At 36.6% G+C, this 20860-nt stretch overlaps 1 protein-coding gene across 1 annotated transcript in view; it reads left to right on the forward strand.

Annotated features, from left to right (window-relative positions):
- The window catches only part of LOC150092699 (N(4)-(Beta-N-acetylglucosaminyl)-L-asparaginase-like), a 131281-nt gene that overhangs the window by 2986 nt on the left and 107435 nt on the right, over positions 1-20860 (forward strand). The window contains exon 2 of the mRNA XM_090414711.1: positions 19754-19910. Coding sequence (XP_090270837.1) covers positions 19754-19910 — 157 coding nt within the window. The remainder of the gene's footprint in view (positions 1-19753; positions 19911-20860) is intronic.

The following is a 20860-nucleotide window of genomic DNA, read 5'->3' on the forward strand; positions in this document are numbered from 1 at the left end:
GCTAATGTTCTTTCATAATCCGTTTTTGCTTTTCTTACCACCCTTGTTACCCTTCTGGCCTGTGCTTTATACCGTTCATGTGCATGCTGTTTACCTTTCTCCTCAAATTCCCTCCATAGTTGTTTATTTTTTTGCAGCTCAAGCTTAATAGTGTTATTCATCCATTTAACCTCAACTTGATTTATTATTTGGACTCTAGGTATACAGTCAGCCATTGCCTCATGCAAACACTTCTTAACTGCCTCCCATGCACTAACAACATCTAGCCCTTGCAGTTTTACATGCCATGGCACTGAACCAATCAAATTCCTAAGCTTGTCATACTTACCAGCACTTGTTGTGCATATTATTTGGACATCTTCAGGTTGAGTCAGGACTCATGGTGGGAGGGCAATAATTTTGTCTCACAAGAAACTGAATAAATCTAAAATTAGAAATATCAGACGATTAATAATTTTCTTTAAATATTTATTGTAAATCTTATTTTTAGAACCATAATTTAAAAAAAATAAAAATGATAGCTCTTTGGAACCACAGGACTAATGGTAGGAGGCAACTCTATGCCACACATTACAGGATACACTAATTACATTTTTTTTTTCTTTGTTTGTTTTTTTTCCTGGAGAGGAGGAAGGGATCCCTGTTACCTCTGCATCAGTTAACTCACCTTCAGTTGAAAAGTCCTTATGTTGACTGTAATACAGTTTGGTGGTTAGAAGACAAAGAGGTGATATGCTTGAGAGATGTAAACTGTAGTTTAAGGTTTACATGGAGAGATTTTAAAAGTTTATTTTTCACTTGTTTAGACTATAATAAATTTAGTTTAATCCTTTATCCAAGTGTGTGCAAACAAAGTTTGCGCCTGAAAGTATCTTCAGGACAGGGGTAAAATGGTACAACACCGGGCAACTCCTTGCAAAGGTGGAGCAAGCTACCAACACTCCTATCTCAGTATCTCCCATAATGCAAAACACATCTCCTTGCGGATATGTATAATGTTATGCATTAAGGGAAGGGCCACTACCCAGACTAGTTTCGACCTTTATTGAGGTCTCTTCAGTGGGAGCCAGGCCCAAGGCAGAAGCATTAGCAAGGTCATCTCCTCCTATAGGAGCTGCCAAACGGTATGCCACCTTTTTATTAAATTACTCTGGATAGAGAAATACCTCTATAGTTCTCACATTCAATTTTATTTCCCTTTTTAATATATGGGTACTATGAGAGCTCTACTCCAATCAGCTGGCATTCGTCCCTCTGTTCAGGCCTTCTGAACTATGCAGTGTAGCCACATGGTAGAAGAGTTCAAGGGAGCAAGGACACTCCATGGAAGTGGTGAGCAAGAGGATGAGAAGTGGCTTTTATTGCATGGATGGTGGTTGCACTGTGGAATGCATTGAGAGCAAGAACGATAAATAAGGGAGTGGTATAACAACCTGTATTGTCTAAGAGAGGGTCTCCCATGATGAGTCTTGTGGCTCTATGGAGGTCCTGAATAATAACAATAGAAATTCATTACTAGCATTATGATGAAAATTGAACCTAGTCTTCATTTCCAATGAATATATTATCTGTAGTTCTTCCAACTACCCCAAGTGGCTTTTTAAAAATGTAAATTGGAAAATTTTAGAATTTGTTTCTTATCAGAAAAAATCATATATTAGTTTCTTCTTTATGAGAATCAAAACATAATAAATCTTCATTCATTAGTGTTATCTTAATGAAAGCCTTCATATAATCAGAAAAGCAAATCATAGTAGAAATATTTTTTAAAAATCTACCTTCATTTATCAGCTATGATCCTTACTGAAAATTAACAAAATTTTTGAATGAGAATTAATTAGATAAAGTAACTTTAATGCTGTAGGGATATTAACACAAATTGTAATAGATAAGAAATTATATTGTTTTAATCCATTAACCAAGCATAAGAAAACAAAATTTGCATATGAAGTATCTTTACACATGGACTCCTTGCAGAACACTGAAAAAAAAACAAAAAACATTGAATATTATTTTACAGGTGCATTAGAAAAAAACTAAGTGTACATTCCCTCATGATATACATATGGACTAAGATAAGTTTAGAAGTGAGTCATATGATCCATAATCCCAAAAAAAGTTTGTCACTATTGACTTACGTAAAACTTCACATTCCTTCTTCTCTAAATCACTTTTTAAAACCTGTATTTCACTTTTCGTTGTTTCCTGTATGATTTCTGGTATTGTTAGAATGCATTCAAAACATCAATATGTAACGTTTTGTTTTTTTAACATGAGTTTTAAAATATTACTCATTGAGCCATTGTGAGAGAGTTCACAACAAGTCATGTTCTCACTTAAAGCAACAACCATTCACCATTACTTTACTGTCTAGTATCAAACTCACTGTATTAACTAGCTAGGAGGTGCTAAAACTCTACCTAGAGAATCCTAGATGCTGTTCATTAGAAAGTAATAAAAATTATTAACAATTCTTCCCCATGGACACCAAAGTTTGGTCTGTACCCATGTCCCTTCTACTATTTTCCATCAAGGCTAGCATCTATAATTCTGCACTCTCTTCAAAAACAAAACACAAACTGGTCAGAGAACATGCAGAATTAAGGATCATAATATATTACTATTACTATTACTATTATTACGGGCAACTCCAGGGAGTCATTAGACTCATCGAGGGAGGCCCCAAATCATATTCATCACAACTATTTGACATTCATACAGTATCTATCATACCTCGCCTTAAACTCATTCACTGTCACAGCATCCACTACAGACTCAGGGAGCGCATTCCACTCATTCACTACTCTAAAAGTAAAGAACCCAGCTCTAACACCTTTACTAACCACACTTTTGCCCAGTTTCCATGGATGTCCCCTAGTCCTCCCACAACCAGCCCTGTTCTCAAAAATATCTTCTGAATTAATTTTATAGAAACCCTTCAGTAATTTGAATGTCTCAATCATATCTCCCCTCCTCCGCCTATCAACCAATTTTTGCAACCCACAAATCCTCAACCTGTTCTCATACGGTTCATTCCACAGACCTGCTATCATCTTGGTCACTCGCCTCTGGATCCTCTCCACATCCTCCCCATCAAGAAGAAACCTAGGTGACCAAATCTGAGCACAGTAGTCTAGATGGGGTCTTATCAAGGCTCGATAGAGAGGAACAATAACCTGCTTGTCTCTGCTTGTCAACGTATTCTTCAGCAACCAAGTGATTTGATGAGCTGTTTTGGTCACTTTTGCAATGTGTCCCCTAAATTTCAATTCCCTATCCACCAACACTCCTAAATCTCGTGCCTCATCAATTTCCTGGAGCAGGGTTCCACCAATGCAATAAACTGCCTCCAATCTTTTCACCCCAAAATGCATAACCTTACATTTTGCCACATTAAACTGACATCCATTCTCCTTAGCCCAGACCTCCAATCTATCCAAATCATCCTGCAAAATTTTGACGTCATCTGCATTCACTATTGCCCTACCCAACTTCGCATCATCCGCAAACAAATGAACTGTTCCTCTCAGATCATTTCCTATATCATTTATGAACAAATTAAACAGCATTGGTCCAAGAACAGATCCTTGTGGCACACCACTACTCACAGGCCGTCTTGTGGACTCTACTCCCGAGTAAACCACTCTCTGATATCTCTCCGTCAACCACCCTCCTATCCATCTCACCAACCCTATGTCCATTCCCATATGCTGCAATTTACTGATTAGAATTCCATGTGGAATCCTGTCAAAGGCCTTGGCAAGGTCCAGTAGAATCACCGTAAACCCATTGCCCTTATCCAGTTCAGCCGTCACTGTGTTATAATACGTGAGCAAGTTACTGAGGCATGACCTACCCTTCACAAAACCATGCTGTCCCCGATACAGTATCCCATTTTCTTCAATCCAATCTTGTATTTTCCTTTTGACTATTTTCTCTAAGACCTTTACAATGATTCCTGATATGCTAATCGGTCGGTAATTTACAACAGCAGTCTTGGAACCACCTTTATGCAGTGGAACTATTTTCCCCTCTTTCCACCCGCTCGGGACTAACCCAGACCCGAGACTCAAATTAAACAAAATGGTCAAGGGTACTGACAATTCTTTAGCTGCTTCTCGTACAACACGAGCTGGTATACCATCCAATCCCACAGATGTATTGACATTGAGGTTATGCAATAGACTACTCACCTCCACTTCATTAACCACAATTCCCGTATAATCTACTGGTTTATTCGTTTCTGCAATGTCACCACCTTGATGATATACTTTTGCAAAGTGCTCACTCAGTAACTCAACTATCTCAACTGATTCAGTTACCTCCCTACCATCGGCATTCTTTAAAATCAATCTGCCATGTACATTTTTCCTTTTACTTGCTACATATCTAAAAAACTGTTTAGGATTCTCTTTAGCCTGCATGGCCAATGTTCTTTCGTAATCCTTTTTTGCTTTTCTTACCACACTCGTCACCCTTCTGGCCTGCGCTTTATACCGTTCATGTGCCTGCCGGTCACCCTTCTCCTTAAATTCCCTCCATAGTTGTTTCTTTTTTTGCAACTCAAGCTTAATGGTGTTATTCATCCATTTAACCCCTACTTGATTTATTATTCGGACTCTAGGTATACAGTCAGCCATTGCTTCATGCAAGCACTTCTTAACTACCTCCCATGCACTATCAACTTCTAGTCCTTGCAGTTGTACATGCCATGGCACTGAACCAATCAAACTCCTAAGCTTGTCATACTTTCCCGCCCGATAATTCCACATGTACCCTGTCTTAATTGAAAATTCTACACCTTTAGCCACCTATTGGCTTCATAGTCTTAAAACAGTCTCCTAAGATGTTGTGAACACTTGAAGCAGCAACCTACCACCAGTTTACATCCAGTAAACTGATGTTTAATTGCTTCCTCTTCTCCTACTTACTGGATGCCAAGGCAGCCTTAAAAAGTCCCATGTTTGGTCTGTAGAGCAGGGGTGGCTCGTGCATAGGTACTGCAGAACTGGAGCACCCCCAATTTTTCTCGATATATAAATATATTTATTAATTTATTTATATTTGCTTGTAATATTTAATTTTATCATCAACAATCCTATACAATTCTCTTATTTTGTATAAAAAACAATAAAAATCCCTCTTGTAGCACTTAGGAGGGTGAAGGATGCTAGCAGCACTGTGTTTACCACAGTGCTATATTGCTACATGTGCAAGCATATGCATGTCATAGTGAGATCCGAGCTATTAGCATAATGCGGCACTGTCTGACATGCAGTTCCACCATTGCTTATATGCAGTTTGTGCCAATAATAGTGTTCGTAGTGCTTATCGTGTTTACTCCGTCTCTTTAAATATTTGGACATTACAATTAAAGAAATAAAATTTGTTATAGTTTTTATTTTAGAACATTATTGGGGTTGTGATAATGGATTTTATTTTTAAGTAATTTTGAATTATACCAAACTGTATAATTTTATCAATAATAAACAATATTTTTTCATGTTTGATTTTTTTTTTAATTTTTACCATAATTTTGATATTTTATCCAAACACATATACACTGTACTTACAGTGTGTATGTATATTTCGAAAGTTGCAGCACCCCTATGATCAAGCTACGAGCCACCACTGCTGTAGAGCAAGGTTTCCAGGTTATCTAACTCTTAGTTCACCCAGGTAGTGGTATACTGTACTGTAGGTTTACAAGCTCACGTGGGTGGGATTCGTATTTAAAAAAAAAAAGTTTCTCTAACTGCCACCTTCTGGAATAAGTCACCTGGAAATTTCTTGGCAACTGCAATCTGCAGTTATTCGAGAAGAATATAGATTATGTTCTCTCTCTCTTTCTTTGTTTACCCATGGTTGGTTTAGGTTGCTACATGGCACAAATGGTATTGCTATAATAAAAAATATAATCTTTTGAACTTCGATTATTTATCCACATATCACATCTGGTTCGCTTACCATTTGCTGGTCTGGTTTGATAAGCATGTCCCGTCTCTGACTTCATCTAATCATCCTGTGGCCTCTTCTTTTGAGAAGGTTGCAGCTGATGAACAATCCTCTTCCATTCTTCTCTATCTCTTGCTTCTGTAAGAAGCAAGAGATAGAGAGGAATGGATGAGGACTTTTGCCTGTCCAGTCTTTGATGTTGTCTTTTCATTGCAGTTGGGGTTGTCCTCTTCCTCTCCTTCCCTCCACCTTCCCTTACAGTACTATTCTGGGGAGCTCTCCAAAGAACCCCTCATCAAATGTCCTGCAAATGCTATTTTTCTTCTTTGAATACTAGCCATATAATCTCTTTTCACCTTGAATCTTTTAAGAACCTCTTCATCACTCTCTCTTTCAGTCCAGCTGATATGATCCATTTTTCTCAAGCACCATATTTCAAACGCATTCAGTTGGCCAGTTATGTCCTTATTGATCGTCCATGAGTCACATCCATATGTTCCCACACTCCTGTTCATTGTCTTGAGGATTCTTACTTTTAACTTTTTGTTCAGATTTCTGTTTCCTAATATATGGTATTTTTTGAAAAATGCTTCTTTTGCTTTTTTAATTCTGTTCTTAATTTCATAGTTAGATCTATTGTCATCTGTTATCCAGCTCCCAAGGTATTCAAAAATTTTCACATTCTCTATTCTTTGTCCATTCAAAGTGATTTCCATCCCATCATTTCTTTTCCTTGAAATCTTCATCACTTTTGTCTTTTGAACGTTTATTTTCATTTTATATCTCTCATTTCTAACCCTGTTCAATCTATTCAAAATTCTTTGCAAACCTTCCTCTGTTTCACTCATGAGTACGACATCTGTGTATCTTATATTATTTAACAGATGTCCATTTATCTTTTTTCCATCCTTCAGGTTTCCCAAGGCCTCTCTCATTATCCATTCACTCTAGACACTAAAGAGAAGTGGGGACATGCCACAACCTTGCCTCACACCCTCCTTATGGAGATCCAACAATATCCTCTCCTTCAAATCTAACCCTGGCATCTTGAGTTTTATATATTCTGAACAGCAGTCTGATAATCATCATCATCAACATTAATTGCAGATATAGACCTTTTGATGTATTCCAGTCTCATTCAAAAAAAGGATTAAATCATAAAAGAACTGGGAATATATCAACAGAATTAAGTGTAAAATAAATGGAAAATAAATAAAAACACACAGGTCTGGAATGAAATGTAATCTAAATTACAAATATTTGATAGTGTATACAAATATTAAATTATAAACCAGTAGAAAGGAGACAAACACTAAATCTCAAAAAATATTATTAGATAAATAATGTCTGTTGTTCTTATGAATTTCACTTAAGACTGCTTATCATGTTTCATTGACACTACTTTTTCCACTGCACTTGACTATTTTTGTCTCACTTTTTTTAGCCAGTGGTTACAATCCCCAGAAACCCCCCCCCTTAAATCCCCTCCCTTCCCTTGTACATAAGACCACATTGAAACTGCTACTATACCCACACATTCAGGACACATCTGAAAAGATATCCAGATTGCTTAATAAATATCAGCTCCGCACCACATTTAAACCATATATCAAACTGGCAACCCTCATCTGTTCACCTAAGAACAAACTCTCTCCTTTATCACATCCAGGAGTATATGAAGTGCCCTGTATATGTCACCTGGCTTACTGTAGACAAACAAGATCTGTTGACATCCACCTTAGAGAATATAACAAACACGTTCTGCACTATCATTGTCAAGTCAACAGCTATGCCTTGAACACCCTTTAGTGGTGGAAAAAAACAAAATGTTCTACATAAGGCAGAGGAATCAGCAGTAGGTTTAAAATTTCCTAAACCTAAGCAAGTGTGGCTGTATCAATTACCAAAAATCTGGGAAACAGTCATTTTAAGATAATATTTGTCAATCAGTCAATCTCTCTCTCTCCCTCTAACAATGTGGTGCCAATTAGGATTGTAATTCATTGTGTTGTTTGTTAGTTCCCATCTATTAACTAATTGTTGCTGTTTGTGCTCTGAAGATGCACTTATAAAAACCAATGAAACATCAGCAATTAAGTTTGCAGAGTTTGGTGGAAAGAAGAAGGAGGAGTGACATGATTGAGACTTTTAAACTGTTGAGAGGTGGTTACAGGGTTGACACTGGTAGTTCTTTCGCTTGGTTGAACAGCGGGTAGGAGTCATGCAAGGGGCCATCCCTGGAAGTTATGAAAGGAAACTGTGAGAAAGAGGGTGGGGAGTGGTTTCTTTGCATGGAGGGTGGTTGAACCATGGAATGCATTGCCTGATGGAGTGGTGAGAGCGAGAACGGTCAATGCATTTAAGGAGTGGTATGATAGACTTTGTGTTTCCTAGAAGGGACTTCCCTCGATGAGTCTAAAAAATGAGAGACGTGTGTTTCTTAGAAAGGACCTCCCACGATGAGTCTTTTGACTCCATGGAGGCTTGAATAATAATAAAGTTAATATTTTATTTATTTTCTTATTAGTGCCTTGTTTTGTGAAATAAATAATCATAAAAAACTAACGTGAACTGCTAGAATATAAGCCTTTCTACTCATCTTTATATATCATGTTCATCATATTTCACTTCCATACTTCAGGATATCGAGTTTTATTTATTAAACTTATAACTTGAAAAAAAAATTAGAACTTTTAAATTTAATATCTGTTTCACCTTCATATGATATTTCACATCGAATGAACTGCTATGACTGTTTAGATGAAAGTGTTAATGCTATTTTACTTTTGAAAGGGATATGTCTGCAAAATATTCTCTAACTTAAAATGTCTTCCATGAATTTAAATCTCAATGTGTCATGAATATGGTGACTGAGTTTGGGTAATAGATTATTTGTATTGCTCTGCATGAGACTTCCAATGCTATGTATTGGAGGTCTGAAGTGACTTGGAAAGGCAGGTATATAGACAAGGTTTCCAGATTATCTAACCCTTAGTCCACCAATGGCACTAAAAGGTTTCTGACCATCTGTTGGTGGGATTATTTATTTACTTAGTATTTAGTTGCTAAGTAAATACATCATGTATATTATTTATATATTTTTAGCTGCTTATTGTGACAAAAACTCTTTGTGTTCGGAAGTTGCTTTGTACAAAACTAGCAAAATATTAGCAATTAAGACAGTGATGACAAATAGTTGACGAATAGTTGATGACAAATAGCTTTACAACAAATAGTTGAGAAGTCATGGGAATATAACAAAGATCTGTATTTAAGTTTTGTAGATCTGGAAAATGCATATTGTGGGATGTTGTTATAGACCTGGTAATGTGGATGGTGGTGATAGTGAAATGTATAGTCAAATAAGCCAAGCAAATAAGAAAAGGGTGATCATTATGGGTGATTTTAATTATGGCAATATAGACTGGAATGAAGAGATAGCAACTGGAAGTAAAGAAAATGAGTTTCTTGAGTTTTTGAGGGATAACTACCTCAGACAGTATGTAACAGAGGGCACAAGAGGATTAAGGGTCTTGGATTTGGTCATCTCATCGAAGGATGTAATTATCAATGAGGTATCAAATCATCCACCAATTGGTGAAAGTGACCATGAGGTGATTACTTGGGGGGTTGCCAGCAGTGCAAGGACTCCTGTGAAAAAAAGGTATATGTGGAACTACAAGGGGGGGGTGATTATGAAGAGCTCAGGAGACAGCTTGCAGGTGTAGCATGGAATGAGGAGTTAGCTGGAAAAGAGATCAATGCAGCTTGGGGGATTTTCAAAAAATATTTAGTAGATGCAATGTCTAAATGTATACCATGGGTGAGAAGGTTAAATAAGGTAGGTGTGAGATGGATGAATAAAGAGATTACGCATGCAATACAGAGAAAAAGGGCATTGTGGAGGCAGCATAAGAGAAGTGGAAGTAACCAATTTCATGAGGTCTACAGACCAGGCAAGGAGGGTGACTTGGTTGGTGAGAGTAGCTAAAGAGAGGTATGAACAGCAGTTAGCTAATGAAGCTAAAAAGAATCCTAGGGTGTTCTTTCGATATGTAGCCAGCAAAAGAAAGAAAGATTATGGAAGGATGACATTGATTGGAGGAAATGGTATAAACACAGCTGTTGCAGAATGTGTGGTGGAGATACTTAATGAGCAGTTCATAAAGATCTTTCAATCTTGTGAATGTGACTTCATGGAGAGATTAAGAGCAGTTGATGATGGGGAGGAGAGACTGACTGTAAGTGAGCAAGAGGTGTTTGGGGAGTTGAGTAAACTAGATGTAAATAAGGATGTGGGACTTGATAATATATCACCGCGTATTCTGAAGGAATGTGCCAGAGAGTTGACACCTGCCTTGACATATTTTTTTAATACGAGTCTTGCACTTGGTCAAGTCTCTAAAGAATGGAAGGAGGGCAAGATTGTGCCACTTCATAAAGGAGGTGATCGAACTCAAGCATCAAACTATAGGCCTATCTGTGTGTCAGGTGTTGTGGTTAAGTTGTTGGAGAAGCTTGTGAGAACTAGGATTCAGAGTTGGGTTGACAACAATGGTATAATCTTTGATGGACAGCATGGATTTTCTAAAGGGAGGTCATGTTTTAGTAATCTACTTACTTATTATAATAAAGTGACTGCTTCCTTGGACAGAGGAGAAGGATACATAGTAATATACATGGATTTCACAAAAGCTTTTGATAGAGTACCTCATGATAAGTTGCCAGTCAAACTAGAGCAGATGGGGTTGGATATTAGATTAGTGCATTGGATTGGAGACTGGCTATCTGATAGGTATCAACAAGTTGTGTATGGGGGTGCAATATCCAGGAAAAGGAAAGTCACTAGTGGAGTGCCTCAGGGATCTGTTTTAGGGCCGTTGCTATTTAACTTGTATATTAATGATATTGGCGAAGATTTGGATGGAGATATTCAGTTTGCAGATGATGCAAAGTTGGGACGAACCATAAAGAGTAGTGAAGATGTTGTGGCCTTGCAAGAAGACTTGAATAAATTGAGTGATTGGGCAAGCAAATGGGGATGTGAGTTCAATGTTGCAAAATGTAAGGTTTTAAAATTTGGAAAACAAAGATGGGATGCAGAATTTATGCTTGGTGAGAATATATTGTTGGAAGTAGAGGAAATAAGAGATCTGGGGGTGATAGTGGATAAGGATCTAAAATTTAGGGGACACATCGCCAAAATTGTGAAGACAACACAAAGACTTCTGGGAATGATGCGGAGGACACTGACGTGTAGAAGTAGGAAGATTCTTGTTCCATTGTATAAGGCTTTGATTAGGCCACCCATGGACTATTGTGCCCAGATTTGGTCACCTGGTTTTCAGAAGGATGAAGAGATGTTGGAAAGGGTTCAAAGGCGACTGACTAAGGTAGTTTCTGACCTCTGGAATTTCGAGTATGAGGAAAGATTGAAAAGATGTAATTTGCAGAGTCTAGTGGAGAGAAGGAAGAGGGGAGATATGATAGAGACCTATAAGTTGGTAAGTGGTTGTTATAGGATCAATGGTGGAGAAGTTCTACAGAGAATAGTGGGAGATCAGGGGAGAACCAGAAGTCATCCCTGGAAACTGTATAAAGAGGGTGTGAGTAGGGGAGTGAGAGGCAGGTTTTTTTCGTCCAGAGTTGTGAGTGATTAATAATAATAATAATAATATGACAAGGTACTAAGAAGCTATTCAAAATGCTACAGTTGTATGGTGTCAGTGAATAAGATATGAGCAGTCTGTTTAATATATTTTTTCAACAAATAGTGCGATTAGAGACAACTGGGATAAAAACACTAATTAATAAATAACACTATGCTGTATATATAGACTCAAGAAAAACCATATGTTGCACCGGCAAACACAGTATCTAATTAAAAACTATTGTTATTAATTAGATTGTGTGAGTTCGCTCTGTAGCAATAAAATTCAACCAAAAGTGTTAAAATCCGTAAACGTGTTAAAACTAAGATATATATAGTGAATGTTGTTATGGCAGTTTCGCATATTATTGGAATTCGGTTGAAGAGAGTTAGCATTTCAACTCAATTGTCAGCTTGCTTTTCACGCGATTTCCGAAAACTATATAAATACTGGAGCTATCTTACAACACATTTTGTCTAAGTATTACTTAGCACTTCTGAAGATATATTGAGCCTTGGTTGAAGGAGGAAAACCTTCAACAATAAAAATCAATAAACAACAAGCAATTGGTTGAAATGTGGTCATGTGGACAACACATGTTCACTTCAAATCGGACAAAACAGCAAGGGAAGGTGGAAGCAATAAAACCATGTTGTTTTTCACTTCACCCCTCTTTTATTACTCGTCATTATACTGCTACAAATTAAAATAGTGGCAGAATGTTCATTCCATGAACATTCTGCCGCTATATTTTTTTTTAAGTATTCATTTTATTTTAATAATTTTTACTTACTTATTCAATTTTAATTTGTTTTGTTTGGATAATTAAAATATATAGATTTATTTAGTTAATTTAAGCCTGTGGACCACCTGTCCAATCGTCGCAGGCCACAGGTGGTGCGTGGAACATAGGTTGAGAAACACTGCTATAGGGTTCTCTCACCTTATGTGACCCCTAATTCATAAGTAGTATAGAAATAGAAGACATGACACAATATAAATAAAAAATGAATTTTAATTAGAAAAAGTATTTTGGAAAATTTTCTAGTGTTTTGTAACTTTTGGGGGGGCCTCTTTGCCCCATCCCTGGGTGCACCTCTGCAAAAGTGGAAAATAGGATTATTAAATCTCAAAAATAAACCAGACTAAAAGTATATAATACATTAGCCCTACCAGTCTTAATATATGGAAGTGAAATCTGGACAATAAAAAATAAAGACAAACAAAGATTAATAACAGCAGAAATGAAGTTTATGAGAAAAACTGCAAAGTATACTCTATTTGATCTCAAAAGAAATGAAGAAATTTTGAAAGAATTAAACCAAGAATCAGTAATACAAAAAATTAAAAAATATAAACATGAATGGATGGAACACATTCAAAGAATGAAAATAGAAAGATTACCAAAACAAGCCATTAAGTACAAGCAATTAGGAAAAAGAAAACCAAGACGTCCTCTTGAAAAATTCAACGATGACTTCTAAGGCCAGAACAGGCCATTCTAGGCCTAAATCCTTGATATGCATGATGATGATTATTAAATATCTTTACTCCTCATCTGATATGAGAATTGAAATTAAAAATTACAGCAGTGAACTGTTCTGGGCAGAATTAAGACAGGGATGAATCTTGTCCCCCTCTTCTTTTTAATTGTTTTCTGGAATATGTCATAAATGAAACTCTTCATGAATATGACACTGGAATAGTAGTTGGTGGATTAAGAAATAAATAACTTATGTTTTGCAGACGATATCGATCTTCTGGCAGAAAGTGAAGAAGAATTACAAGAGATAACCAGCAGCGTTTTCAGAACATTAAAAAAATGCGGATTATACACAAACCTACAAAACACAAAAACAATGATAACCTCAAATTCAGACATTGAATTCTTAAAGATATAAATTGGCAATAAACAAATTGAGAATGTAACCAAGTTCACGTATCTAGGTAGCACATTGAGTCAAGATGGTCGCTCAAAAACCGACATTAAATACACCGAATTGCTAAGGCAACCGTGGCCCTACAGAAGTTAAAACCATTGTGGGGAGATAACAGAATAGCAATCACAACCAGACTAAGACTAATTGACACCTTGGTGAATTCTATCCAATAATGTCCAGGTTGTGAAGCTTGGACATTATTGAGTGAAGATGAGAGGAGACTCCTGTATTTTGAAATGAAAACTTACAGAAGACTTTTGAGAATTCCCTATACTGCCCACAGAACCAATGAAAATGTCCAAAAAAGTGATTGATTCAATAGATGGGAGAAAAATGGAAAATATTCTGACAGTCTTCAGAAAAAGACAGATGAAATGGTTCGGACATGTGGAAAGGGCTAACGACATTCCAAAGCAAGCACTAGAAGGAATTGTTTCGGGATCAAGGGTTAGGGCCGATCTTGATTAAAATGGACTGATAACATCAAAAAATGGACAAATTCCTCCCTGGCTACCATCAAAAAGCTTCATTTCTATTGAAGAAAAATCAGCAACCGGGTTAACGTTACTCTTTGGATCAGATGCATCTGGCAATCTTAAATTAAAATTGTTATTAGTTTACCATTCGGAAAATCCGAGAGCATTTAAAAATAACATAAAAATGAATTTAGCTGTAATATGGAAAGCTAATAGAAATGCTTGATTACCAAGGAGTTATTTACTGATTGGTTTATTAACCATTTTTGTCCAGAAGTGAAACAATATTGCCAAAGATATAATTTTGAAGAAAAAGCTCTTTTGTTGTTGGACGACGCTCCGGGACATCGTACTGATCTTAATAGTATGTTAGAAACATGTATTCCTGTCAAAGTTGTCGTTCTTCCAGCAAATACAACTTCCCTGATTCAACCAATGGATCAGGGAGTAATAGCAACATTTAAAGCTTATTATCCACATTGGTACCTTAAGCAATTTAATTGAACTAGAAGATAAAGAGCAAATGTCAATTAAAACTTTTTGGAAAAACTACACCATTAAAGATGCAATTGAAAAAATTAATAGCTCTTGAAAAGAAGTCACTCAGAAATGCTTAAATGGAGTTTGGCACAAATTATGGCCAGAAGTTGTACTAGAGAAAAAAACAACATTCAAAAGATTAAAAGTGAAGTTATCCAGATGGCTCAATCGATAGGTTTCGAAAATGTCAAAGAAGAGGATGTAAGAAATTTATTAAATGCAGAAGATGATGGTTTTTCAGTGGAAGATTTAGAAAAAGCAACAAAGCCAAAGAAAATGAAGATGAAATTAAAGAAGTTCCTACTGAAAAAGTGTTAGCAACCAAAGATTTAAAAAGGTGCTTTAATGACATTGAAAACATTTTACATTTTTCAGTGTAAATGATCCTGATTTAGGAAGAAGTGTTATTGTTAAGCGATCAGTGTTAAATGCAATAAATCCATATAGGCAATTAAATGAAAGAGAAAAAATAATAAACAATCAACTTTACATTTGTATTTTAAAATATCATAATTTTATCTTTGTTAGGTATGTAATGCTGACTTTTTATTTGATAAAGCTTTTCTTTTTTCAAAAAAAAAAAGTCTTTCATTTTCTTTACGTATGAACGTATCCCTATTATGGCCATAGTATTTTTATCTCTGACAACGCACTTAACAAAGTAATTTTGTGGAACATATCCTTTTCATTAATCGAGGTATGACTGTACATTAATCCCCTCTGTTATTCATTATCTTTATGGATCACATTATGAAGGAAAGTGGTATTAAACCTGATATCAAAATTGGAGATGTTAATGTCAGCTCTTTGCTTTATGCGGATGATATTATTATTATTATTATTACGGGCAGCTCCAAGGAGTCCTTAGACTCATTGAGGGAGGCCCAACATCATGTCAAGAACAACTATTCAACATTCACACAGTATTTATCATACGTTGAACTCATTTACAGTCATAGCACCCACAACAGACTATGACAGCTTATTCCACTTATTTACCACTCTCCGAGCAAAAAACCTAGCTCTAACACCCTTGCTAACCACACTCTTACCAAGCTTCCATGGATGGCCCCTAGTCCTCCCACTACTATTCCTATTCTCAAAAATATCTTCTAAATTAATCTTATAGAAACCCTTCAGTAATTTGAATGTCTCAATCATATCACCCCTCCTTCGCCTATCGTCCAATCTCTGCAACCCACAAATCTTCAACCTATTCTCATAAGGTTCATTCAACAGACCTTCTATCATCTTGGTCACTTGATCCTCTCCACTTCCTCCAAATCACGAAGAAACCCTGGTGCCCATAACTGGGCACAGTAGTCTAGATGGGGTCTTATCAAGGCTCGATACAGAGGAACAATAACCTGTTTGTCTCTGCTTGTTAAAGTATTTTTCTGCAACCAAGTGATTTGATGAGCTGATTTAGCCACTTTTGCAATGTGCCCCCCCCCTAAACTTCATCTCCCTATCCACCAACACTCCCAAGTCATCAATCTCCTGGAGTACAGTTCCACCAATGTGATATACTGCTGCTAATCTTTTCACCCCAAAATGCATAACCGTACATATTGTCACATTAAATTGACATCCATTCTCCTTAACCCATTCCTCCAGTCTATCCAAAATTTCGACATCTTGTGCATTCACTATTGCTCTACCCAACTTTGCATCATCAGCAAACCATTGAACAGTTCCTCTCAGATTCTTTTCTATATCGTTAATGAACAAATTAAATAGTAGTAGTGGTCCAAGAACAGAACCCTGCAGCACACCACTAGTCACAGGCCGTCTTTTGGACTCTACTCCTGAATAAACCACTCTCTGATATCTCTCCATCAACCACCCTCCTATCCATCTCACCAACCCTATATCCATCCCCATATGCTGCAGTTTACTGATTAGAGTTCCATGTGGTATCCTGTCAAAGGCATTAGCAAGGTCCAGTAGAATCACTGTAAACTCATTACCCTTATGCAGTTCAGCAGTCTGACTGTGTTATAAAATGTGAGCAAGTTACTGAGGCATGATATACCCTTCACAAAACCATGTTGTCCCCCATACAGTATCCCATTTTCATCTAACCAATCCTGTATTTTTTTCTTGACTATTTTCTCCAAGACCTTGACAACAATTCCTGATATGCTGATCAGCCGGTAATTTTCAACAGCAGTCTTGGAACCTCCTTTATGCAGTGGAACTATTTTCCCCTCTTTCCACTCCCTTGGGACCCAGACCCGAGACTCAAATTAAACAAAATGGTCAAAGGCACTGACAATTCTTTAGTTGCTTTTCGTATGACACGAACTGGTATACCATCCAATCCCGCATATGAATTGACATTGAGGTTTTGTAATAGACTATTCACCTCCACTTCATTCACCACAATTCCCGTATAAGCTGTTGGTTCTTCCATTTCTGCAATGTCACCACCAGGATGATATACTCTTGCAAAGTGCTCACTCAGTAATTCTACTATATCAACTGATTCGGTTACCTCTCTACCATCAGCATTCTTTAAAATCATTCTGCCATATACATTTTTTTCTTTTACTTGCAACATATCGAAAAAACTGTTTGGGATTCTCTTTAGCCTGCATGACTAATGTTGTTTCATAATCCCCTTTTGCTTTTCTTACCACACTTATTACCTTTCTGGCCTGGGCTTTATACCGTTCATGTGCCTGCTGTTCACCTTTCTCCTTAAATTCCCTCCATAGTTGTTTATTTTTTTGCAGCTCAAGCTTAATGGTGTTATTCATCCATTTAATCCCTACTTGATTTATTATTCGGACTCTAGGTATACAGTCAGCATTGCCTCTTGCAAACACTTCTTAACCACCTCCGATGCACTATCAACATCCAGCCCTTGCAGTTTTACTTACCATGGCACTGAACCAATCAAACTCCTAAGCTTGTCATACTTACCAGCCCGATAATTCCACATGTACCCTGGCTTAATTGTAAATTTCACACCTTTAGCCACCTCCCAAGTTAAGACCCTTTGATCACTCTCACCAATTGGTGTCAATGTGGTCATATGCATTACAGTCAGATCCTGAGATGCAATTACTAGGTCAAGCACTCTGACCCCTAGTATTTTCCATTACATGCTGTCGCAGATAGTTATCCCTTAATAACCGCATAAAATCCAATTCCTTCCTCCCATGTGTCCTCGCCTCCTTCCAGTCAATGCTACCATAGTTGAAATCTCCCATAATAATTACCCTCCTTCCACTCATTTCTTTTATTTGCTTATGCATACTATCTCCACCATCTTTTCTATCACCTAGTCTATAGTAGCACCCAATTGTATATTTTGTTCTGCTAGCCTCAATCTCACACCAAATGGCCTCAGATGTCCTCTTTTCTCTATCCTGCAATTCAACTTCTATTCTCCTTGGCTGCAGATCATCAGCTATCATCAATAATACTCTTCCCCCCATTTTATTCTCCCTGTCATTCCTGAACACACTATACCCCTCACATTCAATCCCACTAGCTATATCATCTTCAGTCAGCCATGTTTCACTAATGCTAATAACCTGTGGTCTGGAAGTACCAACTAAGGCCAGAAATTCTTCCTTCTTGTTCCTAATATTCATAGCATTAGTATACATGAATTGTAGACCTCTGTTGGCCCCATTCCTACCTTGATGCCTTATACTAATTATCCCATTCTGATTTGTTGTCCTTAGTCGCTCGGGCATATTATACTCATTCTATACACTCAACTGCCTCCCTAAGGTCTGCATATCTACTTCCCCCACCCTTTAATAAATCTAGTTTCCCTGATTCTGGACATCCACTTCATTCAACAACACTTTCTCAAGTCTCCTTACACCGAATCCATTCAAATGCAAACCATCCATCTTATATAGATCCTTTCGCCAACACATTATACTTCTAAATAAATCCACTACAAGTCTGCAAGATTCCCTGACTAAATTGAATAACTGTTGTAATAGATATGGTATGAAGGTCAGCAATAACAAGACAAATACAATGAAAATAGACAGAAGCATTGAAAATATCAACTGCATTGTGCATGGAGAACCTATAGAACAAGTAAAACATTTCACCTACTTAGGCACGATGTTTAGTGAGGATGGTAAATTAAATATGGAAATAGACAACAGAATCAACAAAACTGGTATGGCAGGAAGTCAAGTGAATAAATTTATATAAAATAAGAGAGAAACACCAAATCAACTGTATACAAGACAGTGTTCAAACCAATTTTAACTTATGGATCTGAGAGCTGGGTTAGAAGTAAAACACTTGATCAAAGACTAGAAACCGCAGATATGAGAGTCCTGAAAAAGATTAGGGTAATGAACAGATGGCATCAATGGCAATATATTAAAAATGAGGATATTAGGAAAGAACTTGACATTGTCATCATCCAGGAATGCGTTAGCAGAGCTAATCTCAGGTGATATGGTCACTTAAACAGAATGGGTGAGGAAAGATTAGCGAAACAAGTGTTCTCTGCCAGATTGCAGGAAAAAGACCCAGAAGAAGACCAAGATATAGGTGGTAAAATGTGCCTTAGAAGATAGAAATATAAGATCTGACAACATTGGAGCCTTGATAGGTAACAGATTGATTTGGAGGAAAATTGTAGATAGGAAGTTAGTAATGATATAAATTTTTCATATAGTACTATCATATCCTGTACACCCCTTGAGGGTAAATGTCAAGAATTTGATAATGACAGTGATGACTTTTCAATACATATTAGAAAAAGAAAGAGAGAGAGAGAACAAGGAGTCACCCCTAGGTTTTATAGTATCAATGCATGGGAGATGTTTCAGCACTTGACCAAAAGTTGAATAAAAGTGTGGTTAGTAGGGGTGTGAGGACTAGATTTTTTGCTTGGAGAATTGTGAATGAGTCAAATGGGTTGCCAGAGTCAGTCGTGGGTTTTTTTTCTGTTAATGGGTTCAAGGAGAGGTGTGATAGATTTTGTGAATAGTTTGGGTCTCCCGCAATGAGTCTTCAGACTCCATGGAGGTGCCCATACAATAATAATAATTATTATTATTTGTCGTCAGTTGAATGAACCGTCTATGATGAGCCTGCTGACTCCATGAAGAGTGTGATAATAATGATAATAATATTTTTTTTGTGCAGTATATAGTGATATTTTTATATTTGAATTACTTTCTTACATATATTTATTGTGTAGCATGGGATGTTGTAAAGAGACAACACAGATCAGCTCTAGATGCAGTTGAAGAGGGATGTGCAGCTTGTGAAGTTGCTCAGTGTGATGGCACTGTAGGATATGGTGGGAGTCCTGATGAACAGGGTGAAACAACACTGGATGCAATGATCATGGATGGGTAAGTTCTGGAATCCTTTAATTAAAATTGATCATTGGATTTAGGAGAGAGAACTGTTTGAATAGTTTATTGGCATATATTATAGTTTCATTACATAGTTAAAATCACTGTGACATTGATTGCTCAGGATGTTGGGAGTGTACTGGTGGTATGCTATCCCATTATTAAATATATAAAATTAATAGATTCAAATTTAATTTAAAAAATATATACACTCGGTCTCTTTTTATGCAGTTTTGAAGTTATGCAGTGCATATTTTATGTAGATTCAGAGTTTCCCCATTGTACATAATGAACAGCATGTTGCAGCACATTCTGGCATAATGTGAGTAACTTCTAAGCAGTGAGTGTCCGTGGAGTTTAATTTTGCATGTGAGTAAGTGTTTATCTTTTAATTATTGTGAGTCTAAATTTTGTTAATTTTTATTTTAAAGATTTAATTTGGCCCAATGGAGAAAAAAAAGCACCAAAGAAAAGCAATTTCTTTGGAAATGAAAATTGTAATTTTATATCGCTTAGCAATAGGAGAGGGATCTACAATGATTGGTAAACATTTTAATTTAGGCAAATCTACTATAAGTCATTTCTCGTACAAAACTATGTGTCAAATTATCATTGTCTAATAGCGACGATAATTCTGATAACAAAATGTAAAAAAAAAAAAAAAAAATTGTTACTTTTCAATAAAATTAAATGAATAAAGCTTTAAAACAAACTGGGGAATTCTTATTTCATTGAATTTTTATAAACTTTTTATGCAGTTTTAGAAAATTATGGAACGTATCCCTAATTTTTCAACGTAGGTTAGGTCTTTTTTGTGCGATTTTTTATATGCGATTTTCTGTGGAATGTATCTACCACATAAAAAGAGACCTGACTGTACTTGCATTTTATTTAGTATACAGCATCTGCCTAAACATGAAAGAAGAAAGAACAAAACTAGAAATATG

Source organism: Typopeltis vanoorti, chromosome 25 (assembly GCF_054136105.1).
Source record: "Typopeltis vanoorti isolate ZY-2024b chromosome 25, IOZ_Tvanoo_1.0, whole genome shotgun sequence".
Taxonomy (NCBI): Eukaryota; Metazoa; Arthropoda; class Arachnida; order Uropygi; family Thelyphonidae; genus Typopeltis; species Typopeltis vanoorti.